This window comes from Trachinotus anak, unplaced genomic scaffold (genome assembly GCF_046630095.1).
Source record: "Trachinotus anak isolate AG129_WGS33_773 ecotype Australia unplaced genomic scaffold, CSIRO_AGI_Tana_v1 ptg000013l, whole genome shotgun sequence".
Taxonomy (NCBI): Eukaryota; Metazoa; Chordata; class Actinopteri; order Carangiformes; family Carangidae; genus Trachinotus; species Trachinotus anak.
In genome coordinates, this window is record NW_027273864.1 from 17,412,929 (window position 1) to 17,436,149 (window position 23,221).

At 38.6% G+C, this 23,221-nt stretch overlaps 1 protein-coding gene across 2 annotated transcripts in view; it reads right to left on the reverse strand.

The window, feature by feature from the left end:
* ca16b (carbonic anhydrase XVI b) overlaps positions 1 to 16,388 on the reverse strand; it is a 99,460-nt gene extending 83,072 nt beyond the window's left edge. The window contains exons 1-2 of one of the 2 annotated variants that reach the window (XM_071495169.1): positions 15,618 to 16,388; positions 1,913 to 2,003 (exon numbers count right to left, since the gene is read on the reverse strand). Coding sequence is in view for 1 of the 2 variants with exons in the window: in XM_071495168.1 (XP_071351269.1) it covers positions 15,618 to 15,702 (85 nt within the window). In the remaining variant the exon portion in view is untranslated. The remainder of the gene's footprint in view (positions 1 to 1,912; positions 2,004 to 15,617) is intronic. The other variant, XM_071495168.1, reaches the window with a different exon arrangement.
* Between the last annotated feature and the right edge of the window lie 6,833 nt (positions 16,389 to 23,221).

Sequence of the window (23,221 nt, forward strand, 5' to 3'; positions counted from 1 at the left end):
GACACTTATATCGCCAGGCTAATGATGTGGACAGCCAGGCTGAAAATTTATGTCTCTGTATGGCAGTGATTTGGGTTTCAAGTTGTAAAATACTGTTATAATACAGCTGAAATTCAAAAATAAAATAAAATAAAATAAAATAGAAATATGTGGAATCAAATGGGCTTTAGTAGAAAACGACACTCTGGTACTGAGGAAAAATACCTAACCTGCAGCTTGTTGGCCAAATGACTCAGTGTTAGCCATAAATAATACCACTGCGCCAGGACTTTGCATGCATCACTTCCATGCATCACTTTCAAACAGGCTCTTCATGCCTGCCCGGGGCCATACAAGCAGTGAGACCTCCTCCTTTCCTCTTTAACTGCTCTTTGATGTTGGACTCTAATCAATACTTGAAGGCTGAATTTAGAAGTGATAAATAAAAACCATGAAGAGCAATGCACTCAATATCTCTGTAAAAGACTCTTTAGTAGTCTCACTTGTATGTAGTATTTACAGTACGTATTTCATTATTTCCAAAGAACTTGACTTGGACCAAAACGTAATGGCAGGTGTACGACACAGGCCGACTGGACCAGAGTGGTCCAACGTACATTTTACACTGAATTATCAGTGCAAAAATAGCAAAATGTTATCATCATCATCTGAGTTTTAAATTATATGATTGAAAAACTGACACCTTTTCATACAACTTATACAGTATGAACTGGATATTAGCAGTGTATTTACAGGACTTTGGGTCCATATTTCCCTTTGACAGTTTTTCCAAATTTTTACTTTATAATGGAAATTTAAATTAAATTTCTTTTGCATAGTAAGTTGATATTTTTCCTGCAGAAGTCATGCTCACTGAAGCTGTATGTATTCCCAGTATTCATGATGTATTCATTACCTGCTATTTGGTTTTTAATATCATTACACTGCCCAGAATTAACACGCTAAAACCTAATTACACATCTAAGAAAATGATTTGGAATCATGTCTTTCTCACATCAAGCTGTTCTCCGTCGCCTGTTGTTACCCTCATCCCCACTGTTCCTTATTTTGCAACTAATATGACAGGATTTGTTTCCACCTGTTCAAAATGGTTTATTTTACTATGACATAAATCATGACAATTTTTAAGACAAGTAAAGAAAACACATCTATAATTACCGGCAGTGGTAAATTTAGTCAAGGTTGAGAGTTTAAGACCCAATGCGCTTAACAAATAATATCTGAAGTAATTGAGAAGGGAAATAAGAAATGACATATTTAAAATTATGTACAGTTTCATAGCTGCAGTCCAAACAATAGGAAAATGCTCCTGATAGTTAACTTTAGAGGTATTGTGACGGAAGAAATCGAGTGGCATGTCATGAAAAGATGGCTGCTAATTAGCCAAATGGGATTACAAGACTATTAAAGTACCCATCATCAATGCCAACATACAACTCATGACAAATGAGGACATCTGCTCTGATGATGGCTCCTCCGCATTAGCACTCTTGTTTGGCCTTGCCTTCATACATGGCAGCCTGGTGGTTGTCTGTTTGGATATGAAAGTGTATCCCATCCCGATAAACATTGTACTATCAAAAGACAACAATATAATTGCACATCAAGCTTACTGAAGCCACCTTGGCACCAATTTCATCACCTTAAATGTAGTCAAATTTGCATCAAAACAAATCCAAGGCTAACATGAGATCTAATGCACACATGAGCGAGAGTAAACAAAGAAAATACAAGACTGGATTTGTACTTGATTGAAAAAAAAAAAAAACACATGAAAAAGGGTCTCAAAACATAGCTTCACTTCTGGTGTGTGTTCTGGTGTGTACTTTTAAATGGTTGATGTTATGGAGTGTGTTTGCTACTCTAACAGTCTGTTTGTCAGGCTATCACAGATAACCATAATATTTGGTACCTGCATGTTCCTTCTCAGCTCCTCTCAGGTTCTTAAGTCTTTGTGTGAACTTCCACTGACCGGCAAGATTACAGCAAACAGTAAACTAGTGCTGAAACAAGGGATTAACAGAAAATTAATCTGATGCTATAAAATCAAGCAAAAATGACAAATATTCTCAGATTATTCATGAGTCATTTTTAATACTCTGATCAATTAAGCCTTCTAATAAAATGTCATCATATTTTAATAAAATGTCATAAAAACAGTAAAAGGTGCCCATGATAATTTCCTAAAGCCAAAGATGATTCAAATTAAAGCCAGAAATACTGAGTTTGCAATCAGACATGATCAAGAAAGGCACAAACTCATCACATGTGAAAAGCTTTAACCAGTGAATGTTTGGTATTTGTGCTTCAAAAAGGAAAAACGATTAATTGATTATCAAATTATCTGCCAATTAATTTTCTGTCAGTCAACTAATAGATTTATTGACAAATTGCTGCAGCTCTAAGTACAGGTTTAAACATTCCCTATGAAAAACATTCCTCAGAAATATACAGCCTATGATTCAATGCAAGGCCATTTTTAAACTTTAAAGCTACATTATGCAAGTTTCTGAGATCAAGCAAGCACTAGCATGAGACTCCAAATCAAAAAATAACTCCACTCTACTGCTCCCATCATACCCCCCACCCCCCTATACTGCAGCCTTAATATAAATTTTATTCACATCATACTCAGCTGCCTTTATGATTCTAGAGCTGTCTTCTTTATTTTAGAAAAACACAACTTTTTACCTTGGGCATGAAAAAAAGATTAGCAACAGAGGTTCAGGCAACAAAAGATCAGAGGGACACTTACAACAACTGCCTGCCCAAATATCAGTCACTTCTATAAGTTGTCAATAAGTTGCTACATTCTACAATAATTGATTTTAATTGACAGTATATTCAAATTTTCTAAAGCCTACATGTTTGTCATTATTAGTAGCAACAGTAAGGAATATATCTTTTTTTTCCATCTGCTGTAATGTGCCACCTACCCATCTACATTAGTTCTGCTTTGGGCCATGAAAGAGGAAACCCAGCTACCTACCTTCTCAACCTATTATACTTAAGATCATGTAGGCCTGACTACATCTCGGTCATTATCATCTCGCAAAAAAGTTTTTACAGTTGCGGTTTGGACAACTGCTGTCGACCTGAGCGAAGGGAGTGATACTGAAACAACTTACAGCGGTTACCTGGATGAAAACAACAAAAACGGCGACTTACAAGATTCAGACACTGACTTCAACCTACTACGCTGCTAACCAGCTAGTCTGTGGGTCAGGGTGGGTCATGCCAGAGGTGGAGGGGGAGGAGGAGGACCGGTCAGCCAGTATCACTGCTAGCTAGAGGTAAAGATTCACCTGATGCAACGTTGTCACTATAACATCTATTAGTCAGCCTCTGAAGCAGATAGAAACATGAAATAAAAATCCTTTGAGAGTTTAAACCTTTGACTTTTCTTGTGAATCATTGGCTTTGCCTCTGGAGCTTTACAGGGTGGCTGGAAAGACATGCGCATTTGTCAACATTCTCAGTTCAGTTCAACTTTTTTTTAAGATTTATTGACTTTTTAAAAAAAAATGTTGATGAACATTAGGATAAAGGCAATACACTGCATAGGTTTTAGAACGCTTTTTTAGAGGGTGCCTTAGGTCTTAATGGGTTAAAGACGAGTCTGCTATATTTTTTTTCAAATGACAGACACATTGTAATAAGCCTTGGAATACTGACCTTTAAAATAGGACCAAATACAACAAGGCTTATTGTATATTTCTGAGTTTCTTTACCTTTAATTATTATTTTCTTGATTAATATCAATCGTTTTGTCTATAAAATATCTGAAAAGTGAAAAATATGTTACAATTTTAACATGTCAAAGTAATGTCTTTGAATGTCTTGTATTGACTAATTAACAGTCCAAAACCTAAAGATGCATATTTTACTGATGCATATGACAAAAAGCTGAAATGGTTGATTTAGTCAATTAATTTTCTGTCATCAATTGATCAATGAATCAACTAATTGTTGCTTTTTTTACACAAATCAGTTATAATGTCATTTTCTTACATGGAAACAATGGGTCACAGCAACATGGTGAGTCCTGTCCAGGTTAAGCTAATTGTCCTCCTTGCTACCCTCCGAATCCTCTTTACTGAATAAAAATACTTTCATCTATCCATTGAGACAGGAATTATAATATTCATAGGCTTGAATACAAAATTACCCCCTCTTTATCTCCAAGCAACAACTTCCATTTCATCAAGATGGCACTCAGTAATGTCACTGGTGCCATAAAGCCTACTCAAAGCATTTAATTCTAAACATTACAACAACACAGATGATTGTCTTGAGAACCGTGAGGCTATTGAGGCAGAGCGGTTGCTAGCTCCCACCTGCCTCACGCTGACTGTAAAGTGTGGGAACAGATGATCTCTGAAATCCCTCAGTGATTAGTGGTTACCTGGGGATAGGTCTCCTCTCTGCAGCGGTAAACACTTGTGTTGTGAGGTTTAGATTAGCTGTGACAACAACATGCAGCAGCTGTCACACCTTCAGCTCACACCACAGTTTGACAGATAAGCAGACACGCAGGAATTTGTATGACAGCGCATCTAAAATTACCCGGGGATCAACTGGAAAGTGTTTTTTTTATTTTCATTTTTTTTAAACGTTCAACTTATTCAGCTGTTGGCCATGTCGTCATATAAATTCTTTTCACCATCTAATAAATACTTGAGTTGTCTTTGTTGAGGAAGCGTGAAACAATATCTTTGTGAAATATGAAAATGTCAAAGGAAAAGGCCATGGTATTCAAATCCCTAGTTAATTAGGGTTCCATTACCAGGAGGGTTTGAATGTTTGTCTTGAAGAACAGAAGCATTTGCATTCCCCAAAGGGGAGCATGTCAACAGGATCGATAGGGTAGTCTCTAAACTCCTGTTCTGCCTCCAAAAAACTCTAACTCAGCACATCTTCTCCCTTGGAAATCTCTGAAATTAACCAACACAAATTTTCACACTAGCTGCCTTTGTCATGTTTACAATGTCACACATTTATTCACAAAATTTACTTTGCCAAACGCACAACGTCCAAAAGATCTTAATAAATTAAGCACCTGGCAAAGGCGTACCACCATCTTAAATGCTTAGCTGTCTGTTTAGGGTTGGTTTGGTTTAATACTAATGAACCCCTGCCATTGTTTGAGAGATTTCTCTAGAAATAAAGAAAGCTCCCAGAGAGACAGTCCAAGTGTTTGAGAGAAACAAACAGAACATCAATCTCATTCTAAATCTAAAGGAAAGAACCTGGGGACTGATCTGTCAGTGTTAACTTAGTGAGGGGAGGGGAAAAAAAACACACTCAAGGAATTAATGAAATGGGTTTAGCACTGGAGTGGAAAAGTGGGTATTGACTCAGTGTTAAACTTATACCTGACCAAACTATATTTGATTACAACTCTCTTTCTGTATCTACCACTCATGTAATGAATGACCCTCAATATGTTACACAGTACTATTCTTCGTGTACTATTCATTTAGTGTATGGTGCAAAATTAACAGTATATAATCAAGCTATGATGCAATGTTATAGCAACCTAATTATAATACTTACTTGACAGAGAATGCATTTACATTCCAAGTACCCGCATTTTTCTTCATATTGATTTTTTTAGCCTTCATCTGACTTACTCACTGCTGTATCTCTTTCTAATTTTGGTGAGTGGCATCATCACTAAGTCTTATACCTATTTGGAAAGATGGCAACATTGTAGAAAATCTTTTGGATAGCATTTAGGCTATTGGGTAGTGAAATCTGTTTCCCCCTTTGCAAAGGGACCTTTTCAGATTTCCTACAAGCAAAACTCTCAAAAATGTAGAGGTTGGTTTTACAGCATTGAGGTGCAATTATTGTCAGCTGCTTCAACAGTCCCATCTGACAAGTGAGTTAACTACAGCTAACTATAGCTAATTGTAGCATCTCATTTTCTTAAGATGACTCTTCAAATCAAACTCCTCTTTACAAACATTTCATCTCGTGAATTCAAGAATTGGAAAAACGCTCATCATCATTTTCTATAGAACCGTGAAAAATTACTATTACAACTATATTTCTGTATATATTAATCTTAATACCAATTGATATGTTAAGAGCAGAACTGATAAATAACCCAGCCGATATCATCTTAACAGAGATATTCAGTATCATACTGGCCAATATGACGGCCAATACATAACAAAAGTCAAGTACGGGAAAACCAGAGATAATGTTTTCATGTATTATTCAGTCAAGTTCATTGTTCCTAAATAACCATATTTAATGGATTGTAATTAAAAATGTCTGTTTATGCAACAACTATTGGCTGGTGTATTGTTATCAGGGTTAATATTGATGTTGACCTCAATAATTAAATATCCGTAAGACTGACACTTAACAAAAAAGGTACATAAAAACCATAGCAAATAATGTCAAAATAAATCTTTTACACATTTTTTTAAATCAGTACATATATAAGCAGCCCACTGAAAATGTTAGACACAGTAAACCTTCAAGTTACATAAAACCAATACCCTGGGGTGTTCTTTTTCAAAATGTGCTAAACAGCTAATGCCAAAGATCTAAGAGCTGTCGGGTTTACATGGTATTGTTTCAGTTTCATTTTAAAGCATTCTGTTACTGTTCCATTGAAACAAAGCCCACGTCTGTCCCGACAGTGACATCTATTCTACACAGTTACACAGTTATCACTGCAGAGTTTCAACAGCTGACTAATGACTACATTTTAACTTATAAATAGTGACTGCATTTTGCAATAAAGGTAACCCCAAAGGTATATTTCCCACTTTCTACAGCTGCTCAAGAAAACAAAGATATAATTTATGCAAAGTTTAAAAATCAATTCATCAAACATAATTTGACTCCCATTCAACGAGCTTATTTTGCATTCTGCAGGGCACCTTGAGCTTGATTAAACATGCACAGCATAATGCTATATCTTCAGCGATTGTCACCATAATTCAAGACAAGGAAAATGAGCCTTGTGGACGGGATAGCCTACTTTTGAATTTGTTTTTCCTCAAGTCAGAAAGAGACAATCTTGAATGTAGCCCACAGGAAAAAAAAAAAGACAAAGAAAAAAAAAAACAATGAGCACAAAGCAAACACATGCTCTGCTGACCCACAATAACACAATGCAGGAAGAAGGAGCCTGAAGGTTCTATTGTCTCCGCTCTCACAGGGCAGCAGTGACTGACAGTTCAGCTGTAAGTAAAGCTGACACAGTATCACGTCGCGGCAAGATTGTTTAAGGGCAAAGAGGACGTGGCGACTGAAGGGCACAGGACATTTATTGATATGGCCAAGTCCTTGAGTGCAGCAGTGTATGTCCTTCAGTGACAGTGCCTTATTGCCTGGACATTAATCACTATTGTCATGAAGCACAGGAAATAAGTACACTAGTTTCCCCAGCAGCATGTTTCCTCCCTTGTTTCAAACCAGCCTGGTCAAATCCAGTTTGCGTGTGTGTGTTCTCAGTTGGATGTTGCTAGGACGGATGAAATGATTCGGAGTGAAGTGGCTGTGAGTCATTCTAAATGATTAAAATGGTGCTGTGACCAGCTTCGAGTTATCTTGGCTGAAACACGAGGTGAACTCAACCATACACACCAAGTAATGAAGTGATGACCAATTGCCTTGATTAACATAAGTTAAACAAATAAACTCTTTAATCACAATTAATGTCAAACTACTGTAATTATCATATAAAATAAAGCATTGTTATGTTGCACTTCAGTATAATTTACTGCCAGAGCTGCTCAAGTCTCTGAAGCGTGAAATTCACTTGTGAATATGAATAATTTTTTTATTTAAAATTAATACAGTTTATGGTGTTTGTGCCTATAATTGCAAAGCAGGAGAAGACCTGTTTTGTTTTCCTTCTATATACACTACTCAGGATATACACTGATATACATTATTCAGGATATACAGACACAAAATGCCTGTTACTACTGTAGCCATAAATGAGCTGCAAACATGTATTCAGTAAGCTTGTATAGTAAACATGTCAGCAAAGCAACAATACTGTAAATGGTGGTTACTGAAGAAGAGACTGCTTGAAGACGCTCTGCCTCTCAAACGTTATTTAAATCGTGACAGAGATGTGGGCACAACTGGAAGTCAAGGCAGCTATATCAAGTGGACATGGGGTCATCTTAAGCCCACACTGTGAGGCTGATGATTACAGATATAACACAATGCACAAAATAATAATGATTGATTTGTATGTCATTTAACTGTGATAGCAGAGAGAAACGGGGTATGGATGGAAGAAATGTTTACACTTCTCTTGATGCGTTTGTCACTCCTCTCATGATCTCATGATCATGCTTTGTCCAATCTTCGCTACTTTGATCCAGCTGGCGTCAAAGGTACCCTGCGGTAGGTTGTGCAATCCCTTTTATTTGTGTTGAACAAGGACACACATGAACACATGCCAGCAGGTGGGCGACACAATACACATCCTGCCACTGGTTTTGTGCTATTCAGCAAAGGGACCACAAAAGCAGGGAAGAAGAAGAAGATAGCTAGCTAATGAACATTAATGCATTAAAGTTAGGATTTAAAATATTTTTTCAATCTGCTTGGGAAAAGTTTTGTGACGGCAATGCATTCAACACGTTTGATAGACAACAATACACACAAACCATTTTGGTAATACATAATTGAATGGAGAACTCCAAAGGGCACCTCTATGGAGCAGTGCAGCCTCTAGAGCAGTGCTTCCCAACCTGTGGGCCAGGACACATTTATTGAACCGCTAGAGTATGTTCTTGAAAAACATTAGAAATGTTTAAAAACTCCTTTCATCCTTTTTTTGGTCGCATTAATGCCTATCACTGTGATAAGCCAATGACAGAAACTTTTATCTTGTCGTCGGCTGGACCACTGTGCCGCCATAACACATTGTATTCTTGTTTGCTATCTCAGTCTGAATGTGTGCTAAAAGATTACATCTGTGGCAAAAAACTAGAGGATCAAACTGGATAGCTGGTTAGCAAGAGAATTAAAAGGAAGAGTCAAGAGACAGATGGTGAAACGACCACTGATCTCTCCCCCCTAAAATAAAAAAGAACAACAATAGCTTCGCCAGCACTCAGTTCAATCCTGAATGTTCCATTGTTATCATTAAAATAAAAAGTGCTCTGACAACGTGTTACTTGACCTCTGTAGTGTTGGGTGTGGGCTGCCAACATTTGAGATTTTCAAATGGGCCAAGAGTTGGAAAAGATTGGGAACAACTGCTCTAGAGGTTGTAAATGCATAGATGCATACTATGCACTAGTGCTTATGAACTTTTGAGTATGTATTATGTTCACACTGGAAAAATGGTTCAGTCTAATGGATAAAAATTATATTATGAGTTTTTGCATAAAGAAATCATTTTGATTTCTGAATGTGGCTTGAGTAAATACTGTGATGGGGATATTAAAGCATGGGAGCCATTAACGGCCGAAATACACTTTAATTTATTGTTAATGGTGGGATAATTGTTGGTTGAAACTATAGATATCTTGTTTGTTTGTTGAGTTTGACTCACAACCTATGACCTGCACTTTGTCATATTACTCATAAAGATGAACTGATTTCTTATACAGCAACATATTTCACTTTCATTATTTCCATTATTACTCATACAGTAGCACTAATTTAATTTGTTAGTGCTCTCGATGACTCTTTGGTGTCAGGGCATACAGCAATATTACACCTAGAATGGAAATCACATAACAAGTATTCCTTACTAAAAAAAGCTTGAAAAACATGAACTAACATTTTCAAATGAATAGCCTCATGGACAAAAATCTGACATTAAATTTTTATGTGATTGAATGAATCGTAAATTCGAAAAGTAACACAAGGTGGCAAATGTTTACTTACACTTGCCCTGACTACACAAGGGAATTTGTGAGCAATTTTTCAAACTGCATTTTCCATCAGAAAGAAAAAAAAGAAATCACACTCTTCTACAAGAAATCATTCATCCTTACACAGAAATAATTTCCTATACAGAATGAAACCTTAAATGACTCCTCAAGTGTAATTTTCTATACTGTCTTCTCTGCTAAAAAAAAAAAAGCTGTTTATTACTTTAAATATTTTGCATTTATCAGTTACCTGATTAAAAAGCAAAACAAAACAAAGTTGTAGCATAAGCAAAAATTTAAATTTAGGTTATTTAAAAAATACAATTTATGGAGGAAACTGTGGGATAATAGGAGGTGGCTCATTTCACAAGCTATTTTCAGGCAAATGAAGCAGTTTTCCCCCACAGCACTTCAGCTTGAAGACAACGTTGCTTTTCCCAATCCACAACAGTGTTCACTGCTTAATCACCATAACACAATATAAACAATACACAACTGTTCTGCGGAGCCAGACTACTGTATATCTCAAGTTGGCACTAAGGATGTCACAAAAACTGATAGTTCAGGATCAAAGTCAATGCCGAAATTCTGAAAATGTGAGGGTACTTATTGATCTACAGTACTGTAGGAACCGAAGGTAGCGTAAGTGTGGTATGTACTTGTGGTGTGATTCTTCTTGGACTGACGAGGGCAGTATGAGAACCCTGCAGGCGTTCTAGTTTGACGAACTCTAAGCGAAGAAGAAGGCAGGCACAGTAAACAATAACAACACATGAAATGGCAGCAGCATGTGTGGGTGCAGCAACATATCCAACGCAACTTGTGGGAAAAAAAAAAACAAACACGGAGAGTGTATGAAGATATTTTGCACTTGACACGGATCATCAAGGACGAGCCATAAACTACCAAAAGCCAGTTTGCAAATGATGCCACAGAGCATTTCAGGTGAAAGGAGGAAACACCTCAAACTAATCTAAGCTCAACGACAAGCATCCAGATCTTTAAGCAAAGTTCAGGGTGAGTGGGCTTAGTAGTTGCTAACTTTATATAGACAACCTGTCGTCAAAATGTTCATGTTGTGTAATGTTAATTAACTGCTACAGCTGACATCTGTTGTAGCAATGCTCCACACACAACATTCACGTGGGCTAATGTTATCCTGTTTAGACTACTCGTGTGTCATCATGTGTGTCACCTAGTCAATTTAAGCTTGGACACTGACTATATGAAGGTGTGTGTGTGTGTGTGTGTGTGCTCACACATTGTGTGCAGCAGCCTCTGTTGTTTACATATTTTTGCTGTGGTATCAAAGTTGGTATCGAGAATCCCGGAATTTTGTTGTTATTGTTACCGACGACCAAATTTCTGGTATTGTGACATCCCTAGTTGGCACCATCATAGTTTAAACTATTATAGTCCAATAGCAAAATTTCATTATTGCTTTGAAGTCTATCCATTTTCATTAGACAAATAAGTTGGCCACTGAATTTGAGAGCAATGAGCAAAGTATGAGCATCACTTGCAAACGGATAAACAGTGAATTATCTCCACATGAGTGAAAAGTGATTGCAGCTGCAGTGTTTCCCCATCGGACCATTTAGTGGGTGGCACAGGCAGCTGGTGGAGAGACAACAGATAACAGTGCACTGAGCTCATCTATGATCGAGACTGAGCATATGTTACTGATGCTATTTTAAAACCAGGGTAAAGTTAGTGTGAACATCAAGTGTCAGTACTGTAAATACTGAACCAATTATCCAGGGAAGATGGAGAGGACCTTGATGATAATGATGCTGTTGCCAGCTTCAGTGATGTCCAGACAGCTGGCATCCTGCTGGCACAACGGTACATCAGGAACTCATCAATAGCATTAATGACATGATCCTGTTTGCAGTGGACAATGATGCTGTTTTTTTTAGTATCCCTAAAATATAAAAATACAAAAAGTTTTTCTTTTTATTACTTAAATTTCCAAAATCCTGTTCACATCCTACTGTCTGTACTCCCAATTATTCCACAGCTGTATCACGAGGCGTCACGCCTTTCGCTTTTTTTAAATCAAGCCATATTCACATAAACTTGCAATAATTCCCTCATTACTTATGCAATTAAATCGGGAGCATTTCTATAATTAGAGGCAAGCTATGTTTCTGATGATGACAAGAGCTGCATATTTTCAACCGCACGATCACACATGGCTGTATACATGTGTCTGCGCTACAGTATTCAGGAACACCACAACTCCTGATGTTTGGGCGTACACTTTTTTTAATCACCATAATATTGTAGAGAATGGCATTTTCAGGGAAAAGATCCTGGGGTGTGAGAGAGGAAAAAAAACATGCAAGTTTTTCAAAATAGGGCTGTTTGTTTTGTATTACTGTCGATTGCCTCTAAAGATATACTTGCGATAACACTCTCTAAGATAGCATGAAATTAAGGCAATTTTATAAGCAGCTACACTTTTCAATTCCATATGCATTGATTTAAATTTTATTTTCATACACCAGTTTATCAGTACTGTCAATGATACAAACTCCAAATTAATATTGCAAAGATTTAGGTCATAGGGCCTCTACCAGTAGATGAACATAGTTACATGAGCAGTGTACAAGTAGTTAAATTGGATTCATGCTCCACCAACTACTAGCTGGTCTGCCAGTCTGCCTGTATTGCCCTTCTGCCATGTGTCAGAGGTCGTGTGTGACATGCCATATAAGAAAACTCGGTTTTGTTAGGGGCTTGTAATGCTACTAGTCAATAAAGCTGCAAACTGAGGACGTGGAAGCATGGAACTGGGGGATTTTGGGGCAAGGGAGGGGGGGGTGACTCAGAGAGAAACCATTCTCCAGTGTTACATCACTGGTACTTCACTATGGGGGATGATTGGTGCCACAAAGTAGTGAATTTGTCAAACATATTTAAGATGGACACACCTACGCTCTCTCCAGTTGCCACATGTTTACTGCAGTGCATAATAACCTTTCTAAGATTTTTACTTATAAGGATCATAACATACTATGCAGTGTAGCTGTCACTGCTAGTTAGTTGTTTTAAATGCTTCTAACAGTACCATAATACAGCCTGGGTGATAAACCAGTGGGCTAAAATCATAGACTGATATTAGCTAATTGCAGATATATTGATCTCAGTGTTTATGTCCAATGATACATGACAAGGATTTTGCAGAACAGAAATGTTAAATGTGTTTGTAGTAATGCAGTTAATTGTGTTGCCATCACACAGCAGAGCTAATTGATTAATTGATTTGTGAGGGGACAGAAAAATAATCACCACCAATTTTGGTAACTGATTAATCCTTTTGTGTCATGAAAATATGTCTCAGCTTCTCCAATGTGAATATCTTGTGGTTTCTAGAGTCCTCTGCGATAGTTAACTCAATATTTTTGGGTTTTGGACTGTTTCTCAGACAAAACATATTGGAATGGACATTTCATTTCCAATTTCTTGACATATTACTGACCAAACAACAAGAGACAAAGTGTCAAAAAATGTTAAGAGTTAAAATACAGTTTCCAGATGTACCATTATCTCAAATATCAATATCTACCATAAAAATCTGGTAGGTGTCCTTTGCTATGTCATAACAATAATACGAGATAGCTATTGAAAAAATTGTAATCGTGACTTTCATGATTTTTAGAGGACACCAAACAGCATACCACACATAACATCTGAGCCCATATAAAAGAACATATCTTAAGATAGGTGCAGGATTACTGATCAGGGCTGGCTGTTTCTGAACATTATGTGACAATGTATCAAGACAATACAGTCACAGTCGAGATCACTTATTTCTGAATGAACTTGCATTGTGCCATTTACTATTTAACTCTAGCGCCTATGTTCTTCTGAGTTCTTGGTAAAGGGTGTTTGTCTTTCATTGTTCGTTGTTGCCATTAGACCTCATACGAGCTACCATATACCACTTATTCTGCTTTTAGTCACTTTTTTGCCCTTTAAAAGCTGTACAGATGTTGCATCAAAGTGTTTTTCCCCCCATTGATTTATGTTCTGCCTCTAACTGAATCTAATTTCCTACCTGATACCAACCTGTCGAATTGTAAAATGATCCAATTTCAACCAGTCATCTGTGTGGTGCCTAACCACAGACTTACATTAATATTAGCCAAAATCAAGCCTCACCTCAAAACAGAGAGAAGGCCTTCAAGAGACACTAATCAAAGGGGGGGAAAGGAGTTTAAGACAAAACCAGTGTTGCACCATTCTGTGACCTGACTGAAACATCTGCTATATTTTCATGGCACAAGTCTTTACCATTGTTATTTTCTGTATTTTTATATGTTATTAAAAGTAGTGGCAGTAACAACTATAAAAAACAAATCTTGATGGCTTTGGTGTCCAATAGTGAAGCTGCAACAAACGCTTGATCAATCAATTAGTCCATCAGCAGAAAGTTCATTAGCTACAACGTTAATAAACAAGTTATGTTTTAAGCAAAACTGCCAAAAATTCTCTGGTTACAGCCTCTCAGCTGGGAGGATTTGCTGTTTTTCTTGGTCTTGTAATGATAGTAATCTACCTTCAAAATCTGGACTGTTGGTCAGACAAAATAAGCAAATTGAAGATATCACGATGTGCTCTGGCTGGACTAGTATTTTAAAGGCCACACAATTAATTAAGAAAATAATCAACAGGTTTGACTGATAATGCAAAGGATTCAACCTGGTGGCTGCAGCATCTGCAGTGTGAGAATGTATTGCTTTCCTTCATTTTCATCATCGCAAAACTAAATACCTTCAGGTTTAAAAAAAATGGAAAAATGTGATGATGAGGATTTTTCTTTTTTTTTTTTTTTTTTACTGTTCTTGACATTTTACAAACTGCAAGATTAAACCTTTAATTCAGACAGTCTGCACATTAACCGATAATGAAAATAAGCAGTGGTTGAACCCTATCCAACAGAGCCTCTTTTCTCCACGGTTTAATCTCTGGCGGCACAGAATCTGATCGGCAATAGATTTTCGGTGCATCAACAATAATCCAGTGATTCCAGGACTACATCTCCACTCCAGTGGCATTAATCGCCCCTCATACATGCACATCCATCTACGGGCCAACAGCGCTAACTATCGCCTTCATCCCCGATCCTTCCTACGCACATGACAGCAGACACAGAGTAAACCTCCGCACAGATCAACACCTCAACTATAACCAGCCTGTCAAAACTTGGGACACCTTATCACCAGCATTAACAAAACTGCATACCAAACAGATGGCGGGATGGAGGGGGTGGTGGTTAGTGGTAATTTCACAGGAGATAAAGTGAAATACTATAAAGTAGGCTGTAGTCTCAGAGCACAGGAATGTCACAGCACGTTTCCACGGATTGATGAAATCCTCCGATTGTGCACCATGTTGAATGAGGAGCCAGGGTTGTAGCTTATGTTGTAAAACGGCAGGGTCAAACAGCAGCAGCAGCAGTCGGACCAAATCCCAGGACAATATATATATTTTTTCAGCCTAATGTTTAATCCAGGGGGGCAGTTTTTTTACGCCATACACCAGCTGCCTAATCAATAACCTGCAGGGTCGCCGTTAACCGCCGGACGTTAAACTTAGCTCGGCCCTGTAACCGTTAGTTGGACCCGGGCTAAACGTTACCCCCGAGAAACAAAACCCGCTTTTACCCTCCTTCAGAAACGACCGGGTCATCGCTTTTAGTTGTGCTAAATACACGATGAGCCAAGCCGTGTTGCAAGTACTTACCGGGATGACAGTCTTTGTGTTTGGGCAAGGTTAAAATCATCAGGGATAAAATCCACCAGTAACTCGGTTCCCGTATCCTCCGCATGTTAGTCTGCTCATCGAGAGCAACAAGAAGGCAACGGGCGACAAAGTTTTTCAGTCTTTTCTCTTCTTTTTTTTAAAAAGAAACAGCAACCACACACCAAAAAAAGAAAAAAAAAAAAAAAAAAAAAAAAAAAGGGGGGAAAGAAAATCACATACACACGGTCAAAGCTGAAACGAAGTTGGCACGGCAGCCACGAAGGCAGAGCATCAAAGTAATGGTCGGCGGTGAGACTACAGAGCCGCTGCTGTGTAAAGACTAATTTGTTCGCCTCCGGTCCGAGCGGGGGCTGTTTTTAGCTTCGAGGAACAAAACGCTGCGCACACCACGGCTGCTGTGCAGGGACAGTTCAAAATCTGCTGTCGGACTCCACCGCGCCTGTAGCGGGCTTCCAGATAGCGACATTCCCGGAGTGTGAGAGGGGGGTCAGTCGGCGATCAATCGCTGCCTTTAACTACGAGCGGAAGAAGAAAAAAAAACCAAAACAAAAAACAAAACAAGTGGTCGAATAATATTGATTACACGTGATCATTATTAAGTGATTATCCGCGGCGTCAGCGTGACGAGGGGCAAAGCACAGCGCGAAGAAAAGTGGTGCTGGAAACGTCCCATTCTTCCATCCAGGAAGTAGACTAGCGGTCAGGCATGCATGGATATCTGGCTGCTGGTCCCATCCTACCGGACAGGCTGCGTGTGAGCGGGAGGGAGGGAGTCTGTACGGGGCGGGGGCAGCGGAGGGAAGAGAGAGAGAGGGGGGGGCGGGTCTTGGTTTTTCTGCTGAATGCAGAATGGCTCGGAACGGACCCGGAGGCTGGTTTCTAGTTTTCTGTTTACCGCCGCTGTGATGAGGAAGACTCCTGAAATCGGTGGCTCATGTCAGATTGTCAGGTCCAGGCTGGATCGTGCGGCTCCTCTTTTAAATGTTGCATCAAACATGTTGCATCAAACATGATGAAATACTGTTAGGAATATTATCTGGCTGAGGCCAGAATCTACAGGGGATTGAAGCCTTGTTTCTAAAAGAGGAAATGTGAAATAGTGTCCCTGCTAAGTCCATTGATTCCAGCCCCCATCCTGTCATCTCACTGTTTAGTTGCTTCCTCCCAGGCCCCATTATTAAAATGACCCTCCTGTGGCCACACAGCGATGTCCCTTTGCCTCCTGCTGGCAGAACTGTGAATGGAATACTTTAGCAGTAATCATCACCTGGAATATCACCATGTGTGAGTGTGTACTGATTGGAGAATTATGCATCCACCGGTGACACTCCCTCCGGTAAATGTGTAGTCAGTGGTGTTCTTGCAGAACTATCCAGCTGGACATTTAATTTGAGGAATCTGATTAAATTTCTCATTTAATTACCCAGTTCTCTGCAGGGCCATTGAGGACAGTCACAAGGGCCCTTTGCTTTTAATGTGAGCCATCTGCTTCCCCTCCAAAATGCCTACCTTTTCAAAGCTCACACGGCCTCGTGGGCATCCTTGCACGATCCTCCAGGCTGCACTACCTCTGTACACACAGCAGAACACCTCCGTGGTTGATAATTATTCCAGACCTGACTGTATCCTTACTGATCAAATGCAATTAACCTGAACAAAAGTTTTTCAGCACTTTTCTGTTTTGCTGTCTGTCTTGTTCTGTCAGGTGATGCAGCAGAGTCAAGCTTTAATTAATTCAGCAGACTCCAAAAATGTTGTGTTATACCCCCTGTCATACTGACCCATATGAGTACAGGTAAATCTCCCCAGGCTAGTGAAATATCACAAAATAATATAAATGACTTTAAATAAAGTCAGTTGCAACTATTTCTAATCTACATCAATATACAACTTATACATGTATCAGTATCATAAAATGTAAAAATAAGTTTTGGCATAACAATCTTAATTCAAGCTCCACTCACGATATTTCACTTATCAGAGTAGAATCTGCTCAGTTGAACATCACCTACAGATGACACAGTTAATCAATTAATCAGTCATCACAAACTCAATCAGCAATCATTCTGACTATCAATTAATCAATTAGACAGTAATCACTCAAGTAAAAATGCAAAAACAGTTACTGGTCCAGCTTCCCAACTCGGAGGAAATGAATATTTTTAGGTTTCAGACCATTGTTCGGACAAAATGTGAATTCAAAGACATCACCTTGGGTTCTGGAAGGACATTGTCACTGCTCTCTGGCATTTTAAAGACCAAACAATTAATCGATTCATTAGGAAAATAGTCCTGCAGTGTCCTTTCTCACTGCTGTTTCAGCAAATCACTTTTCATGTCGAAGAATATACAAACTCCAAGTTGAAAAAATAATAGGGCACAAACAGTAATCAGTGCAAACTTAATTAACAGAAAGTCTCAAATTAAATGGCCAAGGGAAAATTTGTTGTCATAATTTAAGCAATAAGCCACAAGGCTCCACAAAGCCAAAGCTGTGGTGTGTTTGTTTTCCTTTTAAAAACACTGCCTTAAAGCTGTTTTGAAATCAACCATGACATGATCCAGGCTTATAGCTTTAAGAAAAAAGATAAGTTGCAGTGTTTTTTTCTTATTTGTATGTTCAATGAATAGTATGCTAATAACAATAAAACAAAACAGATGGGTGACATGTTCTTCATGATAAATCTTAACTTAGGATTATTAAAAACAAGATGCAGCCAAGGAGTTCTTCATCAGATGAGTGTTTGTACTTGTACACTAATTTTGTGAGCCCCTGTTGAAACTCAATTTTCTCCTGAACTGTAACATTTATTAGCCTCCCTGCATGCACTGCACTGTGATTTTCTAAGACGTGTCAGAAAAGGGAACGTTCATTCATTCATTTGCCATACCGCTCGTCCATACTGGGGTCGCAGGGGGGGTGCAGCCAATCCAAGTTCACAATGGGTGAGGGTGGGGTACACCCTGGACAGTTCACCAGTCTATCACGGGGCTGACATTTAGAGACAAACGACCATTCACACTCAGTCATTCACACCTATGGGCAATTTAGAGTCAGCAATTAACCTAATGTGTGTGTGTGTTTGGATTGTGGGAGGAAGCCAGAGAACATGGAGGACACCCACACAGGCACAAGGACAACATGCACACACGGAATACACATCCACAACGAACATGGTTCAAACCAAGAACCGTCTTGCTGTGAGGTGACAATGCTAACTGCACCGCCATGCCGCCTGAAAAGGGAATAGACAATACATTATAAATAATGATAATGTAAAAAGTTCATGGTATTTAGGCGACACGCCTCATGGTTAAAGTCTTGGCTTTTCACGCAGAGCCGCTGTTTTCTCTTTAGTTACAAACACACAAAAGCAGCCACAGCTAGCAAAGGTAAAATGAGTCATGAGCATTATTTTGTCTGTCGTGAAAGCAGCAAATAGACCAAAACTACCCTCCCCTCTCAAAGTATTTCTTTGCAGTTTCTAGTAGTTTCATGAGGCATTTGTAATGTGTGCTTTGACATTTGACATTCTAATCTTTTTCAGCCTTTGGGAGCTGAGAGGCAACCTAAACACTTTCTTTGACAGTGAAATTGTGTTTCAGATTTTAAAAAAAATAAAATAAAAAGTGAGTTATATATATGATTCACGCAAGTCCGGCCATGACACCGGCATTGCCCCACGGGCATCTTCTTCCTCTTTGCCCTTAAGTGGTTTGAAGATCACACTTGTATTATTTTTTCAAACACATTTCACATGTTGACAGTTGGTACATAATGTACGACTGTGTGCATCAATTATGTAATGCAATTCAGGCTATGACCATATATAATTTATTTGATTCTCAATCTCCTACATTATTGAATCAAAAGCTATTTTTACCATTATTACTCTACCCAAATAGTTTTATCTTTTGTTGGTCTGTCCTCTAGTTCTTCACATCAATGTGTCATGTTTCTACTCTGAATCTACTCTGCATTAATGCTTTAGGAGGGTGTCACGAGCGTCTGTCTGCCACAGCAGGACAACCTTAAAAAGGGTAGCACTCTAAAACTGCAAAGAGGGGCTCAAAAGTAAGCCTCCAGGAAGCTAATAACAGTTTTTGGTTTCTTTTATGCTATAAAACTAAAATGTCAGAGAAGTGGGATGTGCTCCAGGATTGCAATTAATGCTACAAACTGGAATCTCCCAGTCCAGTGTCTTACCATCTTGATTAATGGTGAACAACTGCCAAATGAACTCATATGAAAAATGTAGGTTGTGTTATATTTGCATTGGCGCTACATTATAAAAAGTAATGTTCTTCCTTTTGAGACTGAGTTGTTTTTGAAGCCAGTTTTCAGAGCTGATAAAAGGGCTGAGAATCAGAAAAGGCAGTGTGGCTAAGAAAAACTCAAAGTTATGGCAACTTCTGTCAGTTGATTCAAAGATTAAAAGACCATACCTGTCTTTTGCATGTTTTTATTTGCTGGAAATGCATTTATTTTACATTACTGCCAAACATTTTAAGACATGTTTTTGCTGCTTTCTTGGCAGTCACTGGTTCCACTTAATCTCTGTATGGCATGACAGACAACTTAATCCACTACAAAGAACATCACGTCTGATTTTATTTTTTGTCAAAGTCATATTATGCTGAGTCAAAATGCATGGAAAGATTTGAAAAGTCTCTCCGTATGATGCATCCAAGTGCCGTGAGAAGACAGATACCAAACAGGATTGCATTCATGATTTATGCTTATAGAAAGCTGTGAACGCAATCAGTAAGTCAGTTTTGTAGGTTTTGAGCAATTCTTGCACGTTGAATGTGCTCAGGATTCCCATTGAGGATTTAGGGTTTGAATTTTATTTTAAAAGTTGTGCATCAAAACAAAGTTACCCCAGAGTACAGAAGGCTGTCGATAGTAATAATTCTCAAACCAAGATAATTCTGACAGCAGAAAATATAGGCAGATAAAATTCCTGATGTGGTGCTACAATCCTATGTATTGATTATGGAGAATATTCTATTTATTATCTGTTTCTAACTGGACCACTCAGTTTCCCCTTTCTACAGTTACTTTTTAAATCATAATTAGATCATACAGCTGGTTCATATGTGCAAATTACTTCATTCATCAAAGTAATACAGCACCCTCAAATGCAGAGAGGCTTTGCTGTGATGTAACATGCTGGCGCAGCTGACCTCATTTCAGAGGATGGAGAATAATTTTCTGTAACGTGCAGATAATGAGAGAAACATGGAAAGTTTTAGATTTGGGTGGTCAGTATTAGATAAAGGAAATGTGAGCACAAGTAAGAGCGGCTGGGGCAAAGAGAGAGAGGAAGAGTTGTGACTTGAATAATTCGAGCCTGTAGTAGTTACTATTTGAAGCCAGTAGAGGGTGTCTGCAAAATTCATGTTGCCATTAATCACTGCAGTTGTTCAAACCACCTAGGACCATCCGTGAAGCTCCAGAAGAATATAATAGATTCATTTGTCACGGAAGGGCAATGAATCCCAGCAAAGAACTCCGATGGATGCTTTAATAGCCAAGAAATCCAGTTATAAAGGCAGTGTGTCAACATATTTAATATGGTATATTGAAGCCCCAATAATTTACTTGATGTCAGTGTATCAAGGCCTTGTACTCAGCATTCGTGTTGCTGTCGTCACTGGTAACCACGTTCTAAACAAAACACCCACTGTGTCTACAGTGTAAAAACAGGTTAAACACAAGAAAAACGTGAGCTTACTTTTCCATTGTGACTTATTTATAATATCAGGCCGTGAGACACCAATTTAGATCCTTTGTCAGTATCTGCTCTCAACACATAGCAACCACTTTTCTTCACATGGCAACTGCTGTCTTCTTCCAACATGGAATTTAAATAGGTGTCCCAGAATATTCAGTGACAAGTCTCCATTTGTGAAGTAAAACATGAATGTTTTTTTTTTTTTTTTTTTTTTTTCCTGATACAGATAATTTCTACCAGGATCAGCAAAGCTCTGGGATCAATTTTCATTCCACTTCCAACAATGTGAGCTAATTTGCAAGTCGCAGAGGATTGTTGAAAGTTATTATCTCGTTCCGAGACACTCCCAAAAGCACAACAGAGGCAATGATCGCGGCTAACGAGTCTTTACTGGAATCTTCAAAATAAACCAGGTAGGAAAGCAAGCAGGTGAACAGACGGACAGTCGAGAAGAGGAATCAGGCAGGTATACAAACAAAGGTAAGGAGAGGTCGTCAATGAGCACAAAGACAATCTGACAACTGGTGAGGGAGTTATCTATACAGAGTGGATGATTATATTTAAATGGGAACAGGAGTGTGCAGGGGCAGAGGAGCTAGCAGGCCGGAAACCAAGCAGAGAGGAGTGGCTGGGTCTGAAATGACATGAGAGTCAGTGATAAATGAAAACACAGAATTGGAGGAAACACTAGACGAAATGCGAGAACCATGGCAGTTATCACCATTTATCAAATGATGCAAAACTGCTGGAGTGAAACTGAGAGAGGGAATAACAGAACATAGATCATCTTCATTTGAATTCATTCATATGCGAGCTAGGATGGATCCAAAATGGTTACGTCATGTAGGTACTAAGGTACAGAGGAAAATCATACAGTTATGGTTTAAAACAGGAAACATTTTGTTATTGTGCATATGTTTCAATTTATCACCTTGGCTGTTTCCAAAAAATGGCCAAAAAAGTAATATCTTCTGGCTGCTGCATCTTGGTCATCAATTCAAGTTTGTGTTTCATGATAAAGTCTGTTGTTTTTGCAGTGGGATCTCCACTGATTCTAAAATAGATTAGAAGTTGGCTCATTGTTAAATGAGAATATGCTTTTACATCCTTGCTCTGATTGAAAAGAGCACTGACAACCCTCAAAATCCCCTTACGTCTAAAGTCATTAAAATTAAGATACCTCTGACTTTTGTCAATAATTTAGAAGTTGCTGCATTTATCTCCTTCCTGGCACTAGCTAGCGTCTTTTTAGGCACAGAGAGATTGCTAAAGCTGGCAGATGTTTGGACACATGGCCACACAGCGCTGAACAAAATAAGCTGTCAGAATAATGCGTCCTGATAAAGGAAATCAGCCTGTCAGCACTGCAGCAGAGAGACGCATCCTCTCTTTTGTACATCCAGTGTTGGGGAGTAGTAAAATACATCTAATTAAACCAGTAGTTTAACTACATTTTGCAGTAGCTTGCTGGTAGTTCAACTATATCCACATGTGTACAGTAATTCAAATAATTAAAATACTCTTTGCCATTTTGTGTTGGTAGTTACTGAAACTACAAACTGTTTGGGGCCATTTTTCTTTGATTTTACCTTTAGCTCTCTACTGTAACTGAACCTCCTTTGACCAGCCCTGCCCCCTCTTTCCCTCATCCTGACTACTGTGAAGATATACCCAGGCAATGCATTTGTCAGGCAGGTCCGCACCACACACTTGACCTTTGTGTAGAGCGTGTACAAAAACAAAAGGCAGGCGCTGCTCAGTGGTCTCACAGCTACAACGTCATCATGGATAAACCTCCTGAATCTCAACCTGAGGAAGAATCATCGTGGCCAAACTGAAGCAGTT